Source organism: Aquarana catesbeiana, linkage group LG03 (genome assembly GCF_042186555.1).
Source record: "Aquarana catesbeiana isolate 2022-GZ linkage group LG03, ASM4218655v1, whole genome shotgun sequence".
NCBI classification, from domain to species: Eukaryota; Metazoa; Chordata; class Amphibia; order Anura; family Ranidae; genus Aquarana; species Aquarana catesbeiana.
In genome coordinates, this window is record NC_133326.1 from 89,752,026 (window position 1) to 89,778,717 (window position 26,692).

Here is a 26,692-nt window from a genome sequence, read left to right on the forward strand (position 1 = left end):
CTCTGAACATGGAGACAACGCTCTGCAACTAACTGACACAGTACCTAGGATCTGGAAAGTGCCACAATACATAGATTATTACCAGAAGAGGACTTATATCTTTGCCACAACCATAGGCACACTTACCAGAGGCTGTGCCACTGCTCTGGACCTGGAAAGCACTCTGCACCTAACTGATCACTAAGACCTGAAAATCACCACTGGCAGAGGCCAGGACCCAAAATTCACATTCCAGGCTAACCCACCATCTTCATTGCAGCAGGATCTGGGTATGACCTCCAAAAGATACTGCGGAGGATAGGCCAAACTGGATAGCTGTTGTGAGGAGACCAACTCAAGCAGTGTATTGAATGAAGAAAAAATAACAGTGTTACAAATATCTTGACTGAAGAGGAAGAAAAAAAAAAAAAGAGGTTTTTCACAGCTGAGGTTAACAAAAAGTGTGTCCAACCTTCTAGGACACTAGCAAAAAACAACTGCTAGGGGGAAGTCATATGGGGACTAGCCTAACATCTTTTGTTTTGTCAGTGTTCTAATATTCTAAAAGTGGCAGTGACATGTAAATAAAATGTTCATTTCTCTTTAGGTAATGACACACTGAAGAGACGGTCACTGGATTTATTACAGTCACTGAGTCAAGTGTACCAGTCAGCGGTTTCTTGCCTTTGTTAGTAAATTTTTCCATACAAATTACTCACTAAATCCAGTACCTGAAGGGGCTCCTACCCAGGCAAGCCCAAGGACACCGTCATCAAAATCTCGGTCTGTAAACACATAAGCCAAACAGTAATCATCATGGTTCTGCTCAGAGTTTAGTTCTAGGAATTTCTCTACACCAATGTTGGGAAAGCGAAATGGATTAGAGGGGTCTTTCTCATCAGCTGTAGTGTTGATCTGAAAAACAAGAGCACATGCTTTAGTTGGTATATAAAGACAATGTATTTCTCTGCTTAAAGCTCAAACTACTGGAAAGCCTACTGGTTGCTTCACTACATCACACAGCTAGACAATCTAGGTAGCAGTGGGAGTTCTCTACATAATCTTTCCAGAGCTACATACAGAAAACACACAAAAATGAATGATGTTATCAGTGCTTGCCTGCATGATACTCGGTCTTTCTTTTCTGTTTGCTGATCATGTAATACAGGAGCAATACAGCCTCAAGCTGCATTACTACGACCATATGGTGAATGATATTGGTTCAATGGACCATGTGCTACCTTATGTCGCAGAGTTTTTACATGACTGATATTCTCATAATTAGATGTGCTGTAGAATCACTAAAGTTTGGGAATAATAACAGTCTTCTATGCCATGGTTTTTATGTTGTAAAAATTAAGCAACAAATGTGTTATCTGAAACCAGCACTGTTGGGTTGCCTAACACAGCATAACTAAATAATCACTTACAAGGTCTCTGAATTCATCAGTGCTTCCAGCATTAATAAATCTACAAGTTCAACTTTTCACATTTGATTTCTCTGTAAACCACTGAAAACCATTATTCAGTGCAGGGAATGGGCAATTAGGCTCAAGATGTCTGGATTATTATTTGAGACTAGGAATGAGATTTTTTTTTTGTTCATCCTCCAAAATAATTTAATTTTTACCAAAATAAAGAGTATATTCTATTAAAAAAGCAAAACGTATGTATATTGTGTTGAAGAATAAAAAAAAAATAATAAAAACATACCTTTTCATAACTTATTGTTATAATAATATATACGGAAAGGATAGCAGGAGACAAATATATATGTTAATACCCAAGTCCAAAAATTGTGAAAGACAAGCAGCACAAGACCATTCCACTTCCTCTCCTCATTATACTACTATCAATTGGTCACTGCAGGGGAAATCTATAGGGCACCAATTGCAGTGACTAGCTCAAGAAATAAATAGCACAAACCAGAAGAAAAGAAGGCCTGCACATTGATGGGCCCCCTTGCCAGCTTAAAAAAAAAAAAAAAAAGGCTCAGGAAACAGAAGAGGTATTAGAGTGGTTGTATACCCTATACAGCCACTTTTACCTACAGGTAAACCTATATTAAGGCTTACCTGTAGGTGCTTGAAATATCTCCTAAACTTCCACGGTTTAGGAGATATTTAGAAAACAGCTGAGCGCCGTTGATTATGGAGCATGCACGCTTTAGAAAGGGCACATCGTGCCCTTTCAAATAGGAGTCATGCCGTGACTGGCGGTAGGTGTGGGAGTGATGTCATGCGACTCCAGCCAGTCACAGAGCCGGAGTTCGCGGCCCCGGAGGGAAGAGGGGTGAAGATGGACGCTCGCCGTTAGTAGGGACAGCAGTGACATTCGCAGGCTTAGGTTTCAGGTAAGTGACACATAATGGGCTACTATGCGATGCATAGTAGTCCATTATGCTTTACCTTTGCAGGGAAATAAAGAGGAAGTAAAACCCACCAGGGTTTACTTCCAATTTAAGCCTTATTCGTGTTTTAATCATATTGCTCAGCTTGCACCCAGCCATTTTACAGCAGATTGGGCGAAGCACTAAAGTTCACAAGATGACCTGGCCTACCCTTCTGTTGTACAGTGAATGTCATGCAGACCTTTAAAGTTATAATCATTTTCAGAAATTATAAATTCTGCCGCTTTAAAGTTTTTAAAATACTCACCCGAATGCGCTTCACCATGAAGCTAATATTTCGGATACCCATGAAATCAGTTGACTGATAGATGGTGTCAATTGCTTTTACATGGCTGGATATCTAGTAAAATACAATAATTTTAAAGCTTTAAAAACAGATTTTTATTACAAAAAAAAAAAAAAAAGGCGGCGTACACAAATATTTCAAACAACATTCAACAAAATATTTAGGTAAAAAGGTACATGTACATAAAAACTAAAAAGCAAAAAAAAAAAAAAAAAAACCACATTATTCATATTCTACAATCCATAACATTTAATAATCAATCGGATTACAATTACCATGCAGTAGAAGGAATGTAAAATTATGGATTTTGTTTAATTATTGGTTTTGTTTTTGTTTTTTTAATAATGCTGCCTGCAGTAATGGCATCAGTTTAGCTCAGGGACACTATTCATACCAACTTTACTTTTATATTATTATTCAAGCTTTCCAATGGAGGCTTTTTCCATAATTGGTCTATACACAGAGATAGGTAAACCAGTTATTTCAGTATTTACAAAACTGTTCATGCTCACATTTATAAGGTGCCCAAGGCAACGTCATCGTATGATGAAACGCATGGGGCGGAGCAACATGCTGATGTCAACACGATTCTCGGCAACAACGGGTTGCTGCATGTGCCAATCGGCGCTATTGATTTTAAGGTAATTGCAATATTATTTTAAAGCAAGTGCAATCTTAAATGGCTTGTTTAATCAAGCTTTAAAAATGTTACGCTATGCGGACCCTTTTATGTTTTGGGACACCCCTATGACATTACTGTCAGAAAGATTGGCAAGTGAGTTACAGGAGGACCCTCTGATGATACTAAAGGCCCTGGTGGAGTATTAAGCCACAAGTGTTATTGACCTCCTGTAATACAAGGTTAATGGGAGCTGGTAAGCGAGCATTTTTGCTTTTGGTGGTGGTGGTGCTATAAAGGATCACACTTTCAAGGTGGCAGATGGTGGTGATAGTAACCAAGGATTCATCACATATGGACTTTTTCAATCATATTATTGTTTAACGTATGATATTAGTAATTATTGGAGCAACTTTATAAATGTTACATAATGTTTATATTGTTTAAAAGTACAGGTATTCCAAAATGCGGTAAAGGGACTATGACTACTTAGCGACTACATATATAAACCTTATAGGTTTTTTCAGGTACTTGAAGGTAAAATGCCCACTTATAGACATTTGTGATAAGAAACAAAATTTTCCAACTGCAAGGTAAAGAGGACTGAAAAAAATCCAATTGAAGACAACAGGAAGTAAGGGATAATCCCTTTTAAAGTGCTGTCATCAGATTTCCCCTCATCTCCTGTTCTTGGGACACCTGAAAATCTATGGATTCCCCTACCCTGGTGACAAATGGAAAGGGTGAATCTCCCAGATGAAGTTTTCCAGTGATCCAGTTCTAGTGATCACGTGCTCACAGATACCTTCAGTTTATGGTTCTCAGCTGACACCATATATAATCTGTATGGCCTTCCACTGTAGACCACCTTCTTCCAGTTATCACATATGCTATGGGTTTAACCACTTCCCGCCCGGCATATAGCAGAATGACGGCCGGGCAGTGATTCAGTTATCCTGACTGGGTGTCATAGGACACCCTGCAGGATAACAGCTGCCGTGTGCCCATGGGACGTGCATCGTGGCGATAGGTGGTGCGGTGTGTCAGTCTGACACACCGATCTCAGTAAATGATCACAATGTAAACAGGAAAAGCAGGTGATCGGCTTTTTCTCACTCACGTCTGACAGATGCGAGGAGAGCCGATCGGCGGCTCTCTGCTGATTGTTTATCAGCGCAGCCCCCCCTCGGATGCCCACACTAGACCACCAGGGAAGCTGCTAAGACCACCAGGGAAGTACATCCCCAATGGCCATCCACATGTGAAAATTTTTGGTCTTTTATTTGTTGAGCAAAAAAAAAAAAAAAAAAAAAAGTCAAATCGCAGAGGTGATCAAATACCAAAAGAAAGCTCTATTTGTGGGAACAAAATGATAAAAAAAAAAAAAAACTTAGGTACAGTGTAGCATGACCGCGCAATTGTCATTCAATTTGCGACAGTGCTGAAAGCTGAAAATTAGCTTGGGCAGGAAGGTGTATAAAGACGCTATGATGTTCCCTGTTGTAACAAGTACGGTAATTTGAACAGCTAACATCTTTCATTATCCAGGTGCTCAGAACATCCACCATGTAATTTCCAGAGACTGCAGTATTTGAAAATTACATGTTATTACCAGTTGCGGACATAGGCACCAACGATGGTTTTAATTTGGGTACCAGCAAGGTATTTGTTGCTCATTTAATGCATTATAATGTAAATTCAAAAAAATATATATAGCCAAAATAAGCAATACTTGGAGAGGACTCATAGTGGTGAAAATGAATTAAAGTGTCATGTTCCTTCACACGCTACATCCTTCCTTTATGGCTGCCATTTCGAATTTAGCTTGAAATGCAATGATGAAGAATAGCACTGTATTATTCTATAAGACTTTTACCCTAAGGGTTTTCAACCCTAAATGGTCACGAGAAATTTCTTGTGTTGCTGGGCTATTTCTAGAAAAGCAAAAAGCAAAATTTATCCCTCAATATCAAACACATAGAATGAAGAAAGAAGATACTAAAGCAGGAAGAGCAGGAAGGGAAATTCACACTTTTCAAAATAAATTATCAGGAAAAAGCAATCCACTGGACTGAGCCTACAGTCCATTAGAGTAAGGATGTCTCAGGAGGCCAAGGCTGCTTCTGGATGATAATGTGCTTGACGTTATTGAGGGTCAAAGATATTAAAAATTTTTCTCTAGTTGTGGAAAGCCAGATCATGGAAACATCTGACAAGTGAGGCAGAACAAAGAGTAAAAACTGAACCTAACAAAACAGATAAGGCCGGGGGCACTGTCCGTACAGAAACTCACAACTGAATTATAGCAGGCAAAGTCAATTGAATAAATTATATTTACCTATGGTTTCAATTACGCATTAAACAAAAGTAGATAACACTTTCCCATTAGCTCCAATTATTGCAGCTATTCAGTGAAAACACAATGTTCGCTCAATGTACTTTTATTATAGAAAAAAAAAAAGCCTGAATACACAGCATTTACACAGAGTTAAGTTTGTAGCCATACACTGGCATGGGTGCATTTGTTTCAGCCAGTCGGTTGAACTGGAAAAGAAACTGACTTGATTCACCTATCCACACTTTCGAGGTGGATAAGGGAATCCTCCCTGCTGTGTCCTTGTATTCCGACAGTGGACTGCCCTACCGTCAGAGTACACAGATCAGTGATGCAGCCCATTGACTGCATGTGTAGATCGAGCCAGAATTTACCAAGAAGCAGGTTCATGAGAATTTTATGTATATATTGACTTCTCATGAACAGGAACTGCCATACATGGATCGAAATTCAACCGCCTCCTGCTGACTGAAATTTCAATCCATGTATGGCCAGCTTTACGTTTTCATGGCCAAAAAGATCTGGCCCTTGGACGTCTAAATTTGGCCCTGTGGATGCCAACACTGGCTGAGATAAAAACTTGGAATATCTACAAACAGAAGGCTAACTGCAAAGAGAAGACTAGAGATGTGTACTCAATATAATTCCTCTCGATAAATACAGCATTTAGGTTATAAGCTGCTGCTACCTGCAAGTGGATTTATGAAAAGGTAAAACATATTCTCTATTAGCAAATGCAACAGGTGCGCACAGGACTTACAGCAGGAGGTATTTTCAACATAGTCTAATGAGTGTCAAAATTTCTGCGGGGCACAGCCCGCCTTTCTCAAGTTGTCTTGAGAAAGGCGGTCTTTGCCCCGCCAAAACGTTGACATTGATTAAACTACATAGAAAATTTCCTCCTGCTTTAAGTCCTTTTGAGCGCACCTACTATCCTGCACACTTTTTTTCATGGATTTCACCCAGGCCAATACCCCTACAAGCGTGTGTGGTGACCCATCTCCACAGACCTCATTCCCCAATACCCATATTTTGTTACATTAAGGGTTCTTCGGTCTGAAAAATGAAAACTAATGCAGCCACAACAGCAAAGGACTGGTATGCTGCATTACTAAAATTTTCTTTAGTTTTAGACACACTTTATTGAAGTACATCAAAGCATGTGCTTTCAAACTGCATTTTGTGCACTTTCAAATGGGTATTAAGGCACATTTTAAGTGATGTGTTATGCAGAAGATTTGGATGTGCTAAACATACATGTTCATGCATTGATTACCAGGGGTCCACTTACTGTGCATTATTACACAATAAGGCCCCTTTCCCACTGATGAACCAATTGGGTCCGCCAGTCAGTTTTTCAGGCGGACCCGATTGGACCCTTTGTTCTCTATGAAACAGCTGACACGCACTGACATCCAATCCTGTCTGCTAAAAACAGGACCGTCCGACAGATCAGATCGAATGACAGTCCATAGCGGAAAGTGGGATTCGCCCATTCTGCATCAGCGGAGCAGACACCAACCTGTCATTTGCCTGCTAAGCAGGGGATCGGTGGAGAGATTCCCTTCTGAGCTGGTGGACTTTGCCAGTGTGAAAGAGGGCCTTAATACAATTTCATGTATTTTGCTGCAGCATACAAATGAGTGTGAATACACGCTCAATGAATAAAAACATTTTATGCTATTAAATAACTATAACAAGGTATTGATCTGTTTAACTTGAGTTTCACTTTAAAAGATTTTTTTTTCCATAATCATACTTACCTAAGTGGATGCAGCATCGATCTGATGCGGCATCTGTCCCCCGCCGCCTCTGCACTGAGAACCGAGTGCTTGAACATCGCCAATTACTCGGTTCTCACAGCTCCCTGAGCAGAGAGCTGCTGACTGTCAATCAGCAGGTCTCCGCTCTGAAGTCGTCTTCTCCCTCCCGTGCTCACTGGAGCGCTGAGCTCTGGAGGGGCGGGGAGCGACCGTCTCAGGCTCTCAGCAGCTGGCTGAGAGGCCGAGACGGGTATCAGTCCAGGCACTTTGCGGTTTCGTGATGATGCAGTGCCTGGACCCATTCCTGTGACTTCAGCCCACTCTCTGCTGAAAATGGGTCACAGGAGTGCAAAACGAATTGCACTCCTGTGACCCATAGAAGCAGCACAGCCAAACAAGCTCAGGCTGGACTTCACCTTTAAGTGAGGACATCAGAAAGTCTCACAAGATCAGACTGCCAATGCATAGTCTGTCCCCTACCTATCCATTATAAATGCATGTTCTTCCAAGATGGAGGCTTTCAGTAGTTAGGGACTGCAGGAAACAGGGTGCCTTGGCGAGGTCTGCAGCTTACGGCTTAAGGCTTAACAAATCATTTATTGTGCAAGTGTAAAAAGTCTCGACCACAAAACAGCGATAGGGCTATCCACAATGTTCAACCTACTGCACCCTATTAATTCTCGCTGCAAAGAACTGACCATATTCTAAAGAGTCTGTTGCAGATGTGCATCAATGCTTCAGTTCAATCAATGATGTAACCCATGTTAGAAAGCAGCTTAAAGTCTTGCCATTGTAATAAATAAATAGTAGGCTTTACCTGGGCTATCACAGCTTCTCTTGTTTCTCCATATCGCTTGTAAAATAGATGATCGGTCTGGATGTACAGCTGACAAGTATTTTTCTCTGCCTGAGCAGCTCGCTTCTTCCTAAGAATGACAGGACCAATCTCTTCATGCTCGTCCACAGATTCCTATGATGTTTATAAGAACAAATGCGGCTGTTACCATATCCCAATATTAAATTATATATAAAAAAAACAAACACACTATAAAAAAAACTATTTAGTTTCTATAATGCACAGTGGTGCCATTTATTCTGAATGGCACCACAATGCCCCTTGCCAATGAACATATGCTGTGCCTAGTAAGACACCAATGTGTGTTGCAGTGCTCTGTTACAAAAAATAGAACATACACTTTTTTGGTGCTGTTCGGTACCTTAAGCAAGTGGCTCTCAACCTTGTCCTCAAGTACTCCCAAACAGGCAATGTTCTGGGAATTTCTCTTATGCAGGCCATACATGGTCGAATTTCGAACAAATTTTCTTTTCAAAATCAGAATGTTCGTTTTTTTTTTTGTGATCCAATGATGCCATCATTGATTTTCGAAATTCGGCCGACCAAGCCTTCAATTTCACCGCATGTTGCTACAGAAAAGAATGGCCGGGAATCTTCTTTTCTCTCCGTAAATTTTCTTTTCTTATTACATTTCTCGCACGATTCTCCCATCATTGATTAGAAAATCGTTCTTTTCTTCGTTACCTTTAGTGACACTAAGTATAGGGATTATCCAAATGTCCCCCTCCAGATTATACCCAAGCATTTTTCCTTTTGCCTTGTTCCTGTAGCGAGAAACAACTTTAATTACTCCTTGTGAGGTCAACACTGGTCTTGTAAAGTTCTCGTCAGTGCATTCCTCATCTTGGAATACAGGCTGACCTGCCACCTCATTTAGAATGACCTTCCTGATCCCCTTTAGTCTGGATTTTACCCTCAACATTCCACAGAAGCTGCTCTCCTAAAACTCACAAACTACTTACCAACAGCTAAAACCAATGGTCACTATTTCATACTCCTACTGCAGGACCTCTCCGCTGCGTTTGATACAGTGGACCACCCCCTCCTCAAAGAACTCAATTTCCTTGGTCTCCTTGACTGTACTCTTCATGGGTTCAAATCTTACCAATCTCACTGCACCTTCAGAGTCACTTACAACTCTACTTCCTCCTCTCCTATTCCGCTTACAGTTTGGGTACCCCAAGGTTCTGTCCCTGGACCTCTCCTATTCTCGATCTACACATCCTCCCTGGGTCAGCTGATAGATTTGTGTGTCGTTGGCGTAGAAATGATATTGAAAGCCATGGGAAGCTCTCTACCCCCTCAGCTGACCATCAGTTTCCTCATGTATCACTAAATTACCAATAGACATATCTGACTGGATGTCACACCACTTCCTCAAAACTATCCAAAACCAAGCTCATACCATTTTTTCCCCCCACGTGCTCCTTCCCCTGTCAAGATCGATGGCATAACTATCAATCCCTCCCCACATGCCAGGGTGCTAGGTGTAACCCTGGACTCTGAACTGTCCTTTCAGGTCTACATCCAATCCCGGTCCAAAACATGCCGCCTCAACCTCCACAACTTCTCCAGAACATGCCCCTTTTTAACCAATGACACCACAAAGCTTATAATTCACTTCCTCTTCATCTCTCACCTTGACTACTGCAACTCCTTCCTCATTGGATTACCTTTAGATAAGCCATTTCCCCTTCAGTCCATCATGAATGCGGCTCCAAACTTATCCACTTTAACAACCGCTCAGTGTCTAGTACCCCTCTCTGCCCATCCCTTCACTGGCTTCCACTCCAACGAATAAAATTCAAAGTACTAACCACAACTTATCCACAACTCTGCCCCAAGCTACATCACTAACCTTGTCTCAAAATATCAACCAAACTGCTAGGTCCCTTGTCACCAGGACTTCTCCTGAGCTTCTCCCATCCTTTGGAACTCCCTACCCCAATCTGTCTGACTATCTCCTAATCTATCCATCTTTAGACGATGCCTGAAAAACCTTCTCTTTAAAGAAGCCTATCATGCTTCTAACCAATACCCTGTTTTTACTTTCTCCATCAGCTTATCCCCCACAGCTATTACCTTTTGTATCACTTGACCCTTCCTCTTAGATTGTAAGCTCTAACGAGCAGAGCCATCTGATTTCTCTTGTACCAAAAATTGTATTGTAACTGTAATGTCTTCCTTCTTTTTGCAAAGCACTGCTCAAACTGTTGGCGCTATATAAATCCTGTATAATAATACTAATAATAATACAGGACTGATTCATTGACCATGGGTTATATGCAGGATATCTTCAGGTGACTGGACACAGGTAAAAGCTTTTCTGGGGCTGCCCCTAGGGGCACACTCATATAAACCTCACCCATTCCATGAGACTTCATTATTTTAGCAAGCAATAAGAAGTGACCAAGAGAAGTGCTCCAAGAGAAGGAGTTTCCAGACAAGTCAACATTTCCTTTATAATAATTGTACAATATAGGAATTGTATTCATAGACCATGGGACATCTCCAAGCAATGGATGGAGGGGTTGAAAACCACATTACAAAAAAACTGGCAACAGGGTCACAAGAAAACAAGGGTAAGAAGCTGAACACACACAGGAAGAGGTCTTCCAAGTAGACTGACAGCTGTAGCAATGTCTAGACAGTGTAAAGAAATGTCTGTGGTATGTCTTATGGCAAGACAAAGGGAAGGAAGGACAATATCTTCCACCCGCCTCAATGAGGAGACCTTGTGCAGAAGGTTTTGATCTCAAGACTACCTTGTCCCTGCGCAATAAAAGAAAAGGCTCCTTGCAAGAAACGGTTGGTAGCGCAAAAACATACAAATGATCATGAGAAAGGCAACTTTACATGCAAGATCCTCTGACTATACCAAGGCAGCAGTGGGAGCCATTGGCTCCAACTCCTGTCAATCACAGCCAGCGAGCCCACACGAGTGCCTCCATAGCAAGTGGCTTGCTTTGGGGTGCACTTGGCAGGGGAGAGAAGCCTGGAGCTCCAGTGGGAGATGCGAGAAGAGGAGTATGAGGTCTGCTCTGCAGGAAAACCATTGCACACAGCAACCAAGTATAACATGTTTGTAAACATATATATATTTTTTTTTATTAGCAATCACTTCAAGGGCTGTGAAACAAGAGGTTTCTGGAATAGGATGAATAAGGCAGAAACCTGTCCTATGAGGGTGCCCAAGGCCAAGAACTGGCCGAGACCAGATTCAAAAAAAGGTCAGGAAATACCAATAAAATCATCTATAAAGACAAATTTAAAGGGGATTAGCACAAAGTGAATCACTTCCAATTCCTGCATCTATGCATCCTCTCTTGTGTGCTAAGAATAGAGGTTTCGGTATAGTGAGAAACCAAATCTAATAAAGGCGAGAGGGCACCAATCCGCAAATATATATACTGTAATACCCAGGCAGCTGCCCCTTTAAGTGTAAACACCACCCTATATAAGAAAAAATAGTAACAGTAGGGCCACAAGCGGTGGTGGAAGGGAAAGGTCCCCCCCCAAGTGAGCGGTTTGTTTTGTGCCCTTCTTTCACACATGTCCTTGTGAGTGTATACACTTTGTTTTTAACATTTACTCATTTAATAAAATGTACTACACTATATACACTCTCTGGGGTTCCAGCTGATCTATGTTTGGTGAATGAGAATCAACAGTGGCATCCATTAGCAGATAGGTCACAGTTATCCCAGGTACAGGATCCGATATCTCATGTACAGGAGTTGGTATCTTACACTTGTATGCTGCTTTGTTGGCCGCTGGGATCTGGTGAGTGAAGAATTGATTTGCACGTGTGGGAGCACATAGCTTCCTAAGAAGATATTGTCACTTATCACTTTTTAAAGACACGGTGATTTGAGACTTCTACATATATTCTGGACTTGATATTCACTGCAAATGTTTTGATTCGTTGTATTTATGGGCAGCTTTTTCTCATGCTATAGGTTATAAACACGGCAAGCGCCTACTTTCACTATTTTTCATGGTTAGGAACCAGTCTACATAGCAGGAAAATTCTGGTTTACATTTTCCATATTGCTGTATCCACCTGGGGTACAGGCTCTGCCTGTCACAGTGCATATACCCATGAAGGGGTCTTCACAGCTTGAAAACCATTGAGAATGACCATGGCCCTGGACTTGCATAGCACCCTGTGGCTAACTCACTCATTGCAACAACATGCCAAGGTGAGTGCCTAATGCAGAATCTTGTGCTTGAAACATACATTACACGCCAGGCACACACAAAGTGTGAGGTCCCAAAGATGATGGCAATGGTTACCAACCTGGAAACTGCTAGGTAGCCATGGGCAAAAAGCAGTCAGCCCTTAACAGAAATGTCTCCAGAGGAAAAGAGGTCCATCACCTAAAGACACTAGCAAAAAAAAACAAAAAACGAATGGAGTAGGGTTATAAGCAGGTGCCCCTAGGTTTTTGCCAGTGTCCAATCATAATATATTTATATCCACAGCAACCTCATTGGCTGATGACCATGCAATATATACTTGTGAATGCAAGATACTGTTCATTTAAAAAAAGGTTTGCTTTGTATTGATTTCATAAGAAATAAAATAAACCTGAGCCCCGGTGCTGTGAATCTGGTCACTTCCACCTGTCTCCTACTTGCCTTGCTCTTACTGACCATCCCGTGACTAAGTCTGAAGTGACGAAACACGTCAGAAGTGACAGTGGCATTGAGAGAACGAGTCATCCTGGCTCAGTCAGAGCCAGGATGGGAGGTGGGGAGATAGTTATGGGAACGCCATTATGCTGGCATTGTTTGTACAATGCTCATTTTAATATTTTCACATGTGAATGAAGCAATAGTCTTAAATACATTGCATGGTGTTGGCAATATTACGCTAGTGGAGGCTTCTCTTTTTTCTACATATATTCAGAGCTTATATGTATAAGATATAAGAGATTCTGATTTAAGAAGGGTGGAAAAAGTGATGCAGAGTCTTGCGAGTTACCATAATATATTATGCGATTTTGCCCACTCATGAGAATGAAGAATGAGAATATCTGGTGAGATATATTCTACTGGGAGACTGGCACTATATCACAGTGGTGGTGGCTATAAGGTGGTTCATGGATGAGATTTATATTGATGCAACACAAATATATGGACTTTCATGTTGAGGACGTAATATGATCACATTTGGTAATTGTTTATTACCATTTATTCTTTCCAATTGTATTTATTTTGCTTGGTTGCGCTAATGTAATACTTAACTTTGACATTTTTGGATTATTTCACTTGTTTGTTAATAAAAGAAACCTGTTTAATAGGTCTTGACTTCAATAATGTCATCATTGAACGCAATCCTTCAGAACTTCAAAGGAACGTTCGAATTAAAATCTAACCATGTGCAGTCAGCTTAAGCTGTGTAAACTTTTAATGAACTACACTTAATATAATCCACTATATTTAGAAATAAGCTGCATAATCACCGCGAACACATTTTAAAATATACTTCTCTTCTGAGCATAACAATGCATTGTGGGTAATGAGCTTTTTAAGGCTCTGAAAAATTGTAGTCAAAAAACAGGCCTTACCTGCTTCTCCGGTTTAGTTTGAGCCGACATCTGATATAATTTCATTCTTTCAAACACAGAGTGATCTGCACATCCCCCCTGAGCTCCATATTTATGAGGATACTCTGGAAGGCAGAAATTCAAGAAGGTTACAAAACTCCCAAAGCTCAAAGAGCTTTTTGTTGAAAACTCATTAAAACTATTCTAAATCACTTTTTTGTAGAAAATTTCCTATCAGAGATTAATCTCAATTTTATATTGTGTTAGCAAAAATATTTTCCAATTCTGAAATTTTCAAATCAATGCAGGGTGAAAAAAAAAAAAAAAAAAAAAAAAAAAAAACACCCCACTTTTGAAACTTTAAATAAGCAGCTCATTACAGTTGAAAGTGCATATGAACTGTTTTGACCTAAAAGAAAAAAAAAAAAAAAAAAAAAAGAAGATTAAATAATCTGTTCAGCAAACCTGGTTTTCACTTTGCGGGTTTCAGTCACCTTTCCTTACTGGACAAAGTACCTGAAAAATCACACCAGGTAATTCTCCCTTGCAAAAGTGAAGTAGAATTTAACACAATTACCATTTGTTGGTTATCCGGTGTGGATTTCCTTTTTATTCTGTACATACTGACAAACAGATGGAATAAAATATACAGGCAGATTGTACAGCCACACAAATTTTTAAAATTTACATTTTAAACCTATTAGCATTCAAAAAAAAAAAAAAAAATAGATGTTAGAGTATCAGTTTATGTTTAGCCAATTAATGTCAAGCATTTCTTCAATACAACAATACAATCATACCTTGAATGTCCACCACCCTCCCAAGCAGCTATTTGTTGGAATACACATCTCTGGTTAGCTGATACTTTGGGGGGGGGGGGGGGGGGGGTATTGGTTGACAAAACTTATACAGGACCCAATTAACCTCTTAAGGACCAGGCCAATTTCTTACATTTGCTGTTATCAATTTAAAATCAGTATTTTTTTGCTAGAAAATTACTTAGAACCCCAAACATTATTTCTTTTTAGCAGAGACCCTTGAGAATAAAATAGAGATTGTTGCAATATTGAATGTCACACACTTTATTTTTTATTTTATTTTTTGTAATTCAAAAAAGTGAAGTTAGCCCAATTTTTTTGTATAATGTGAAAGAGGATGTTATGCCAAGTAAACAGATACCAAACATGTCATGCTTTAAAACTGCTCGTGCTCGTGGAATGGCGACAAATTACGGTACTTAAAAATCTCCATAGGTGACTCTTTAAAAATGTTTACAGGTTACCTGTTTAGAGGAGGTCTAGTACTAGAATTATTGCTCTCAGTCTAATGATCACGGCGATACCTCACATGTGCGATTTGAACACAGTTTATATATGTGGACGCGACTTGCGTATGCGTTTGCTTCTGCGCGCAGGAAAGGGGCAATTATTATTTTTTTAAATTATTTCACTTTTTCATTTTTACACTGTCCATTTAAATGTTTTTTTTTATCACTTTTATTCCTATTACAAGGAATGTAAACATCCCTTGTAATAGAAATTAGCATGACAGGCCCTCTTTAGTGCAAGATCTGGGGGCAAAAAGATCTCATATCTCATATTTACATTTAAAAGAAAAAAGTCATTTTGCCTTTAAGAGATGAAAAAAAATCACCCCTTTAAAAGGAAGTGACTTGGACTTTGCTCTGTTCCTCCAAAGCCATAGAGCCAAGTGGGGGCTATCGTGCCCTCACATAGCTTCCTGCCCAGCCACACAGCAGATCGGCTTCGGGCTTACTGAATGGCCCGGCAAGTCCAGAGTCTACTGGGAAGTGGCGGGAGGGGGCGCCTCTCCTGCTGTCTCTAAAAGTGATCCCATGGTGAATCTGCCACCAGGACCACTTTTATCAGAAAGAGGGTCGCCCGCTGTATAAAAAAAATACCAAGGTTATGGCAGCTAGCTGCTGCCATCACCACGGTATGCAACAAACCAATGACATTATATATATATATATACATATATATATATATATATATATATATATATATATATATATATATATATATATATATATATATATATAGTGGGCAGTCCGGAAGTGGTTAATCTACCAGCCATACCTTGGAGTATGGGAAGAAGCCAAGTACCCAGATGAAACCTATGCATGCACAGAGAGAATGGGCAAAATTTATGCAGATGGTGTCCTGACCAGGACTCGAACCAAGGACCACAAGGCAGAAAAGTTAACCAATAAACAATATAAAAAGATGGAGGCTCTAGCCTTCAGCCAGTCTACTTAAAGAGTAACTTTAATTTCTTTACATTTTGTTTAAAGTCAGCAGCTACAAAGTCTGTAGATAAAAAAAATCCGTGACTGGAACCCAGAGTGGTCTTCCCACAGTCGGGTTCTTCTGGCTACAGGTCCCTGGCACGGTCATTCTGAATATAGAAACTGGCTGTGACTTCCAGAGAAACTACAGCTGGCTCTTTGCGAATGGTCCTGCAGCCTCCTGGGACATGTGACATGTCCGAGAAGACAGCAGGGAAAGGAGGGTCATCCTCACCTAGGTGAGGATTGTGGAAGTGGGAGCTGGGGGGAGGGAGCAAACCAGCGGGACTTAAAAGTGAAGTTGTGTTTAATTCTAAACAGTCCACTTATACAAAAAAGTCCCTGTTTCAAAGGTTGCTTCTCTACCTGTCCCAGTAAAAATTCTGTCATTGGGACCAGAGGTACTAACCCTTCATTCTACACAAAACTAAAATGGTTTTGCCTAGAATTACAATTAAAAAGGAAAAAAAAAACCTTAAACTATTTCTTCAACCCCTTTAACCCAGATGCCTGTGAACTCTGTGCTTACACTTTCTGGTCTTCTTAAAGTGATTCTAAAGGCTGAAGGTTTTTTACCTTCAGGCATTCTATTGCCTGAAGGTAAAAAAAAAAAACCTTCAGTATGCTGCTCCCCTTGCAGCCTCCCCTAATACCGGAGCCAAATCGCGATCCAGTGAAGAGCACGAGAGCAGCTGCTCTCCCGGCTCTCAGCCTCCTTACTAACTGAGACAGCCAGTGAGGAGGGAGTGGGACAGGAACAAGCCTGGATCTGTGTCTTATGGACACACAGAGTGGGACTTGGGAGCGGCCACTCACAAGTGCCCCTATAGCAGACTGCTTGCTCAGCAGGAGAAAGAGCCAGGAGAACCGGAGGATGACCCAAGAAGAGGATGATCGGGGCTAGAATGTGCAAAATCATTGCCCAGCACAGGCAAGTATAACATTTTTTTTTTTTTTTAAACTAAACCCAGGACCCTGCATTCACTATATCTGCTCTCCCACAGTACACAGAACATACAAATGCAATTCTTTTAGTAAATATAAACTGCTAAATACCTTTTCATCGGCAGTATATAGCAGTTTTGTGACTTCTATCAGTGTCAGGCCAAGCACTGGTTAAAGCTTGGAGTTTTTTTATTCTCTGACTGTATTATGAGGCTGCATGACCCCTGACCCTCTGGATAGTGCTGATTGGCCCTGTGCCGATTACATGCAACCACCCAAATAAAAAACTAGCAATCCACACCAAACAGAGCATGTGCAGAGTGCCCCAAGGTCGGTGCTATCAGCAGATGATTGGGGACAATTGAAGGGGAGGATTAGAGAAAACAGGATCAAAAAGCTCATTTACACAATGCGGAGGATTAACCCCTGTCACAGACCTAGCCGGGACAGAGGCTGTTGGAGAGGACTGTATGCAAGCCTGTTGCCTTTTGATTATGGGCCCTGGATTTTCAATGGATTCATTCTGTTGGGACACATCCTGTGAGGAGATGCTGGTGTCATCAACCTGTGTTTATGTTAATTGAATGAGCTAATGACATTGTCCTCTAAACAATGTAGGAGACGGGACGACTGCTATTGTGTTGATATAACTGTGTGAAACTCGGTGCCCACAAGTCTGGGCGAAAGGTCATGTCTCAGTCACCTAGGCTGTATAAAGGATTAGATAATTAGCTCATGTTAATTAGGTTACATTTGTATTGTTAGAGTAATCTTCTCCTGTGTATATAAGACTGTATTCTGGTTCTGAATAAAGTGAGTTCTTGGTAGCAACAAGCAAGTGTCGCCTTGTTTGTGCTCGCAGAGGTTGGGATATCTGTATACAGACTGGGAGGAAGTGGTATATGACGGAAGCACTCAAGCGGAGTGTGGGACGTTCTGTGACAACCCCTTAGGTTCCACAGCGAGTATAACAATCATGCTTTACTGAATATACACACTGATTTAACGGTTGTGGGTTTAGTAACAATTTAAATTTACCTTTAATATTACTTTAAATTTAGGCAGGGTTCAAAAGGGGCAATTATTGTGTTCAACAGCTCTAATTATTCTTCAGAAATGTAGATTCAAGATAACTAATATAGTAACTCAAGATGCAAGCAACCTTCTCTGTTAATCAGTTTTGAGGGATCGTAGAGCACTCATTGTACAGCACAAGGAGGTTAGCTTACAAATCCTAAATTAAACCAAAATACAAACCAAGGTGAGATAAACAAGGCTAGGAGATGCCAAGAAAATGTCATCCACGCAAATTTACTTTGTAAAACCCAAGTGAAATAATTTAGAAACTGCTACACTAAGCAGCACAGTTGACAAATTGATGAGCTTGCATTCAAAAAAACACTGCGGACCAACTTTACACTTTGATACCATGACATGTTAAGTATTTTCTACATTTCAACAGTGCTTGCACAGTGCTCAAGCAGGATACACAAAAGAAAACAATTGGTGAAGCCAATGAACAGTACACTGCTACAAAAACCATATTGATGAACCTCAAGACTTTATCTGACATACGTGCTGGTGATTTTGTCAAGTAAATGCAGAATTGTATGCAAGCAACAGTGTTTGAATAAAGTTAGCAAGCACAGAGGCCAGCCATGCTTCCTGACTGCTCTCTAGAATAAATATAAGAATAGTGATATCTGAAGGCACCTATTATCTCCGCGCTCTCCATTATGCTAAGAACAAAATCTCCAATTGAGTCATCAGCCTATTACCACTACTTACAAACATCACAAGCTGTGAAGACGGATCAGTTGACCTGGGAGACCACATTATTATTAGCTCTAATTGGACTGCTATCCCTCCTAACGATTCTGCCATGGCAACAGCTGATCCTCCTTTCAACAATACATCTGACAAAAAAAAAAAAAAAAAAATCCACCCTCTGTGTGCAGAAATGTACAGACATAGGAATTAACAATTACTTAGTGACCATCTGATAACAACCAAAAAGCCTTCAGCATCCGGAGGTTTTATCATGTAGCTTAGAGGGCAACAGACACATGAGAGTCAAGCTTAAAATGGATCGGTCATTAAACTTTACTCTTCACACTTGAAAGAGCACTAAAAAAACAACAGATATAGAAAAATATGAATAAAAACTGCAGGTTTTAGAACTTTCAGTGGAGATCATTTATGGAGAATTTGTTTGCCTAAATCACGGTCGATAAGATGAAAAATGATGATGTACACAAGTGATTACAAACTATAACTAGAACCTTCTAATCAATTAACACAGCTTAAAGCAGAGTTCCACCCAAAAGTGGAATCGCCGTTGTAACGACATCCCTAGTATGAAAGGGGCTAAAGTCGTTGAGGACATTCCATACCCAAACACAAAGGCAGCTACCGGACACTTCAATCAGCCGAACAAGAAACCCATACGAATAATTCTCCCCCCAAATACGAGACAAGATGCTCTGTCTTGAGGGTCAAGCAGGAATGAATCTTTATTCAAAAACATGTCACACAGATCCCACTTCAAAACGCCTCCCCCCCACCCTTGGAAAACCGGGCGGGACAAACTGTCCAATGACAATGGACACACAGGTCAGGTGTGTCCAACGTCTCTCATCAACACACAGTCTTATCAGCAAGGAGAGCTGCTGGGGGAATCCCCCCTCCCTCCATAGAAATACACATCCTGTGATTCAAGGCAGACAAACACAATAGAACAGTGGAATACAGCCCCACCCCAAACTAGCACAGCAAACAGTACACAACAACATGAGACAACACACTATATGTACACACACACACACACACAACATTGTAAAGCAGTCACTATTTATAATATGGCACATACGGGTTTCCCAGAATTTTGTGTTTTGGGGGGGGGGACATGGACTTGAATCCAAAGTAACATTAGTTCAGGGTCCCCAGGCATACACCTCACAAAGAGTATTGTTCCCTTAAAATCCAGGGCCCATAGTCGAAAGGCAAGAGGCCTGCATTCAGTCTTCTCTCCGGCTAGGTCTGTCACAGCCACTAATATGCTGCCCCCCCCCCCCGTGCCACATTTGGCACTTTTTATGGTGGGGTTGAACGAGTACTTTAGGGAGACGGCGCCACCCCTTGGAAGTTCAGCCCTCCTCCTTCCTCTGCCACTGGGCCAGTAAAAAAGTGCAGCGCAGTAGGGGACTGACTGTAAAGCCGAATGGCTTCACTGACAGCTCCCCTTTACATGAATAGCAGCGGCAGCACCCGAGAGCCGATCAGAAAATCATCTGGGGTGCCAACATCGTGGGAACCCTGGACAGGTAAGTGTCCCATTAATAAAAGCAAGCAGCTACAGTATTGGTAGCCGTTGACTTAATCTTTCCATGATTTGGGGGGGGGGGGGGGTTGGGGGTTACAACTCCTATCACACATACATACACAAATACATACTCACCGGCCACTTCATTAGGTACACCTGTTCTATTGCTTGGTAATACAAATTGCTAATCAGCCAATCGCATGGCAGCAACTCAATGCACTCAATGCAAATCGAGTAGCAGAATGGGGAAGAAAGAGGATTTAAATGACTTTGAACATGGCATGGTTGTTGCTGCCAGATGGCTGGTCTGAGTATTTAAAAAACTGCTGATTTACTGGGTTTTGCACGCACAACCATCTCTAGGGTTTACAGATAATGACCAGAAAAAGAGAAAACATCCAGTGAACGGCAGTTGTTTGGACGGAAATGCCTTGTTGATGTCAGAGGAGAATGGGCAGACTGGTTCAAGATCATAGAAAGGCAACAGTAATTTAAATAAGCACTCATTACAACAAAGTATGCAGAATACCATCTATGAATGCACAACACATCAAACCTTGAAGCAGATGTGCTACAGCAGCAGAAATCCACATCGGGTGGCACTCCTGTCAGATAAGAACAGGAAACTGAGGCTACAACAAATCACCAAAATTGGACAATAGAAGTTTGGAAAAACGTTACCTGGTCTGACGAGTCTCGATTTCAGCTGCAACATTCAGATGGCAGGGTCAAAATTTGGCGTAAACATAAAAGGCATGGATCCATCCTGCCTTGTATCAATGCTTCAGGCTGGTGGTGGGGGTGTAATGTGGGGAATATTTTCTTGGCACACTTTGGGCCCCTTAGTACCAATTGAGCATCATTTAAACCCATGCCACAGTCTACTTGAGCACTGCTTTGACCATGTCCATCCCTTTATGACTACAGTGTACCCATCTTCTGATGGCTCCTTCCAGCAGGATAACACACCACATCACAAAGCTCAAATCATCTCAAACTGGTTTCTTGAACATGAGTTCACTGTGCTCCAATGGCCGCCAGATCTCAATCCAATAGAGCACCTTCGGGATGTGGTGCAACAGGACATTCGGATCATGGATGTTTATCCGAAGCAAATGCGTGACGCTATCATTTCAACATGGACCAAAATTTCTGAGGGAATGTTTCAAATACCTAGTTGAATCCATGACACGAAGAATTAAGGCAGTTCTGAAGGAAAAAGGGGGTCCAACCCAGTACTGTCAAGGTGTACCTAATAAAGTAGCCTGCGTGTGTGTGCGCGTGTATGTATGTAAAATTAAATATAAATTCATATTATTAAAAAAAATATATTATAATATATATATATATATATATATATATATATATATACATACATACACACACATATACATATACACATACACACACATATACATATACACATACACATACACCTTACAAAATTTAAGTACACCCCTCATATTTTAAAAATATTTTATTATCTTTTCATGTGACAACACTGAAGAAATTACACTTTGCTACAATGTAAAGTAGTGAATGTACAGCTTGTATAACAGTGTAAATTTTCGGTTCCCTACAAATAACTCAACACAGCCATTAATGTCTAAATGCCAACAAAAGTGAGTACACCCCTAAGTGAAAATGTCCAAATAAGGCCCAAAGTGTCAATATTTTGTGCGGCCACCATTATTTTACAGCATTGCCTTAACCCTCTTGGGCAGGGAGTTCACCACAGCTTCACAGGTTGCCACTGGAGTCCTCTTCCACTCCTCCATGATGACATTACAGAGCTGGTGGATGTTAGAGACCTTGCGCTCCTCCACCTCCCGTTTGAGGATGCCCCACAGATGCTCAATAGGGTTAAGGTCTGTAGACATGCTTGGCTAGTCCATCACCTCTACCCTCAGCTTCTTTAGCAAGGCCATGGTCATCCTTGGAGGTGTGTTTGGGGTTATGTTGGAATACTGCCCTGCAGCCCAGTCTCCGAAGGGAGGGCATCATGCTCTGCTTTAGTATGTCACAGTACATGTTATCATTCATGGTTCCCTCAATGAACTGTAGCTTCCCAGTGCTGGCAGTACTCACACAGCCCCCCAGACCATGACACTCCAACCACCATGCTTGACTGTAGGCAAGACACACTTGTCTTTGTTCTCCTCATCTGGTTGCCGCCACACATGCTCGACAAGTCTGCAGCAATGCTGGCAGCACTTATACGTCCATTTCCTAAAAACAACCTCTGGATAGGACGCTGAGCGCGTGCACTCAACTTCATTGGTCAACCATGGCGAGGCCTGTTGTGAGTGGAACCTGTCCTGTTAAACCGCTGTATGGTCTTGGCCACCATGCTGCAGCTCAGTTTCAGGGTCTTGGCAATCTTCTTATGGCCTAGGCCATCTTTATGTAGAGCAAGAAGTCCTTTTTTTTTTTCGATCCTCAGGGAGTTTTTTTGCCATGACTGAACTTTCAGTGACCAGTATGAGAGAGTGAGAGCGATGACACCAAATTTAAACACACCTGCTCCCCGCTCACACCTGAGACCTTGTAACGCTAACGAGTCACATGACACCTGGGAGGAAAAATGGCTAATTGGGCCCAATTTGGACATTTTCACTTAGGGGTGTACAGACTTTTTGTTGGCAGCGGTTTACACATTAATGGCTGTGCTTGAGTTATTTTGAGGGGACAGCAAATTTCTGTTATACAAGCTGTACACTCACTACTTTACATTGTAGCAAAGTGTCATTTCTTCAGTGTTGTCACATGAAAAGATATAAAAAATATTTACAAAACATGTGAGGGGTGTACTCACTTTTGTGAGAATCTATCTATATCCATAAACACACACACACTCTGGCCAAGAGAATGCATTAGACTTCTTTCACACTGAGGCACTTTTCAGGCATTTTAGCTCTAAAGCACCTCTCACGTCTCCCCAGTGTGAAAGCCCGAGTGCTTTCATACTGGAGCAGTGCACCTGCGGGACGAGGAAAAAAAAAAAAAAAAAAGTCCTGCAAGCAGCATCTTTGGGGAAGTTTATACACCACTCCCAAAATGCCCTGCCCATTGAAATGAATGGGCAGTGCTGCGAAGCACCGCAACATGGGCGCTATTAACCCTTTCTTCGTTTAAAGGCACCCCGCTAGTGGCCTGAAAAGCGTCGCTAAAAACGACGGTAGAGCTCCGCTAAAACTAGCTGTGCTTTACCGTTAACGCACCCCCGCCCCAGTGTGAAAGTAGCTTTGAAGCTCAAATGCTAGACGTGCCTAGGTGCACATGCAATACTTTTTTAGCAGTTTTTTGCTGCCAGGAGTTCTGACGTTTTAGCTTAAACAGATGCCCTGTGCACTCAAGGTCTTAAAAGCTGGCCTGTTCGAGAACTTTCCCACTACTCCCTATAAGGGGGGTTCTAACCCCCCCCCATCAAAATCAAAGCATTTCAGCTGGATCTGACCTTTAATAAAAGAAGCCAAAAATTAGAATTTTAGTTTAAATTGTGCAATTTAAATATGCATCTAAGAATGGTTTCTAAATTTTTCTAATATAATTGCATTTAAAAAGGACAATTCTGTTTCAATATGAAAAGCAGAATCCTCTTTAAACCAATTTCTACAATGGAAACCCACTGATATTGAAGCAGCTGAATTGTGAAATTTCAGAGTTAAAACCCTAAGCTGGTGGAAAACCGCCAGTCACAGCGGGTCAGTTTTTGCCACTGGCCACCGTTCAACTGAAGAGGCCATCTACTATTCAGCAAAAAAAAAAAAAAAAAAAAAAAAAGTCTACAACCCCCTTTCAAACCTATTCTTTACCATAATGAATACTTACCTTATCAGCATGCAATACATTTTACAGAATTAGATCAATCTGTCTATATATAATCTATATCTCAACTCTCTCTCTCTCCTAGGTTCAAGACTGTACATATGATTGTTCTGAACTCCGGGCAGAAGGTTTCAGGCAATAGCCACAAATGATATAAAATCTACCTTGTGTGCACCAAATGGCTATGCAAAGCCAGATACCTTGTGAAACAGAACCTTGTGAAAGTAGCATCGACATCGTGATGCACATAGCCAGTGTAGAGAGCAAAAGTGTTAGTGGGGCCAAGCAGGTCCCTCCTACTACAGGCTTCCTGCAGAATATTACGGGGGAGAATATACAGCATGTCAACCTACACAAGTAGAGGGAGAACACCGCAGTGACTGCTTTTTTTTTTTACTACAGGAAAATCCTGCACAGAGGCACAGAACTGGAAGAAATGCACAAGGACACCAGATTAAAGAATACACATGCCTCTTGCGCCTAAATACTATTTGTTAAGCCCGGAGTTCAGCTTTAACAATTTATTAGTGGATGCTGTATGCACTATATTTTTAAACACAGGCAGATGTCATCTAATCTCTTCTTCCAATTATTTGAAGCATGGATCAAAGATTGAGAATAAAGACTAAAGGAAATCGTACCCAACTGTGAACTGAGAGTTAATTTATCTCCTAAAGGAGGATTTGCCTACCTAAATTAAATCATAAAAATGGATTACTGGAGTGCAAAATGATGACAATTAATCTAAAATCAAACGCAGCCCTCCAGAAAATGGCAATTACCTTTGCTGCAACTTTAGTGATCACACAGAGGTCCTTGTGGGCACCGTAGAAGAGTCAAACAAAATCTATTTCAAGGCTCACTTGCATTTTTTAAGGCATGAATATTTTAATATCCGCCATATGGCAGCTGGGTCAGTCAATGTTACCACATAGATACAACATCAATTCACTTAAAATAAGCCAGAATGGAGAAAAGTCTCACTGAAGATAACTGGATAAATAGAAGCACATCTCCAGCAGTGGTCTAGGAATGGCACAAACTCCATAGAGCTACTGCAGAACATTGGGTTCTGTATTGGTCAGATGTCACAGGAACCTTCACACCTTTGCAGTTAAATGGCTTCCTAAAGCCAAGTGCTTCCCATTCAACAGGTTGTTATGCACAAGTACAGTTTTAATACTTACCGTAATCTAACAAAACATCCACTGCACTAGCGTAGGGTCTGACAATGGGTTCAAGGACTTCATCCCAATACCTAATGGCAGTCAGGGTGCCATTGTCTAGTCTGTAGAGGTCTGTGCGTCCCACCATGGATATGCTCCGTAGACCATCACTGAACCACCACCAAATCAGTCATGCTGAACAATGTTACAGGCAGCATAACGTTCTTCACGGCTTCTCTTTCATGTCTGTCACATGCAGGGTGAACCTGCTCTCATCTGTGAAAAGCATAGGGCTCCAGTGGAGGACCTGCCAATTATGGAGTTCAATGGCAAATAGCAAATCGAGCTCCGCTGTGCCAGGCCACGAGCACAGGGCCCACCAGAGGATGTCAGGCCACCCACATGAAGTCTGATTGTTTGGTCAGACATTTACACCAGAGTCCTGCTGGAGGTCATTTTGTAGGGCTCTGGCAGTGCTCATCCTGTTCCTCCTTGCACAAAGGAGCAAATACCGCTCCTGCTGATTAGTTAAGGACCTTCTACGGCCCTGTCCAGCACTCCTAGAGTAACTGCCTGTCTTCTGGAATCTCCTCCTTGCTCTTGAAAGTGTGCTACGAGAGCAAACCTTCTGGCAATGGCACATATTAATGTGCCATCCCGGAGGAGTTGTACTGCCTGTGCAACCTCAATAGGGTCCAGGTATCGGGATAAATGGGTTCCCCGCGCCATGCAATAAATGAATCGTATACTGCTGAAGGTAATGTCAGAACCCTAGTATAAATAAAATATAAAAGGTAGTGCTGCGCTGTAATCAATGAAACAATACAATAAATATGTGCAAGTGTGCAAAATAAAGTGACCAAGTGCAAAAGTACCAAATACACATAAATAGAGGCAATTCCTGTAACAAATCAACAATAGATGTCCCCAATTGTTGATAAATAGCTAATGGTATACAGTGAGGAAAGGTATTACATACAGTCCATTTTTTCCCCTCAAATGAAAGTAATAATGGTCTCAAGCATGGCAAAAAAATCCATATAAATACTGTATACATGCTGAATCTTTACATAAAATATAAACGAGTGAACTAGTGCTAGTATAAGCGTGATAATCGAGATTAGAGGATAGAGGATAGAGGATAGAGGATAGAGGATAGAGGATAGAGGATAGAGGATAGAGGATAGAGGATAGAGGATAGAGGATAGAGGATAGAGGATAGAGGATAGAGGATAGAGGATAGAGGATAGAGGATAGAGGATAGAGGATCGAGGATCGAGGATCGAGGATCGAGGATCGAGATAGAGAGAGAGAGAGAGACAC

The 26,692-nt window shown here is 41.2% G+C and overlaps 1 protein-coding gene across 2 annotated transcripts in view; it reads right to left on the bottom strand.

Moving 5' to 3' along the window:
• The window catches only part of ADAM10 (ADAM metallopeptidase domain 10), a 239,713-nt gene that overhangs the window by 54,326 nt on the left and 158,695 nt on the right, over positions 1 to 26,692 (bottom strand). The window contains exons 5-8 of one of the 2 annotated variants that reach the window (XM_073618815.1): positions 13,822 to 13,925; positions 8,210 to 8,362; positions 2,637 to 2,729; positions 699 to 894 (exon numbers count right to left, since the gene is read on the bottom strand). In XM_073618815.1, coding sequence (XP_073474916.1) covers positions 699 to 894; positions 2,637 to 2,729; positions 8,210 to 8,362; positions 13,822 to 13,925 — 546 coding nt within the window. The remainder of the gene's footprint in view (positions 1 to 698; positions 895 to 2,636; positions 2,730 to 8,209; positions 8,363 to 13,821; positions 13,926 to 26,692) is intronic. The other variant, XM_073618816.1, reaches the window with a different exon arrangement.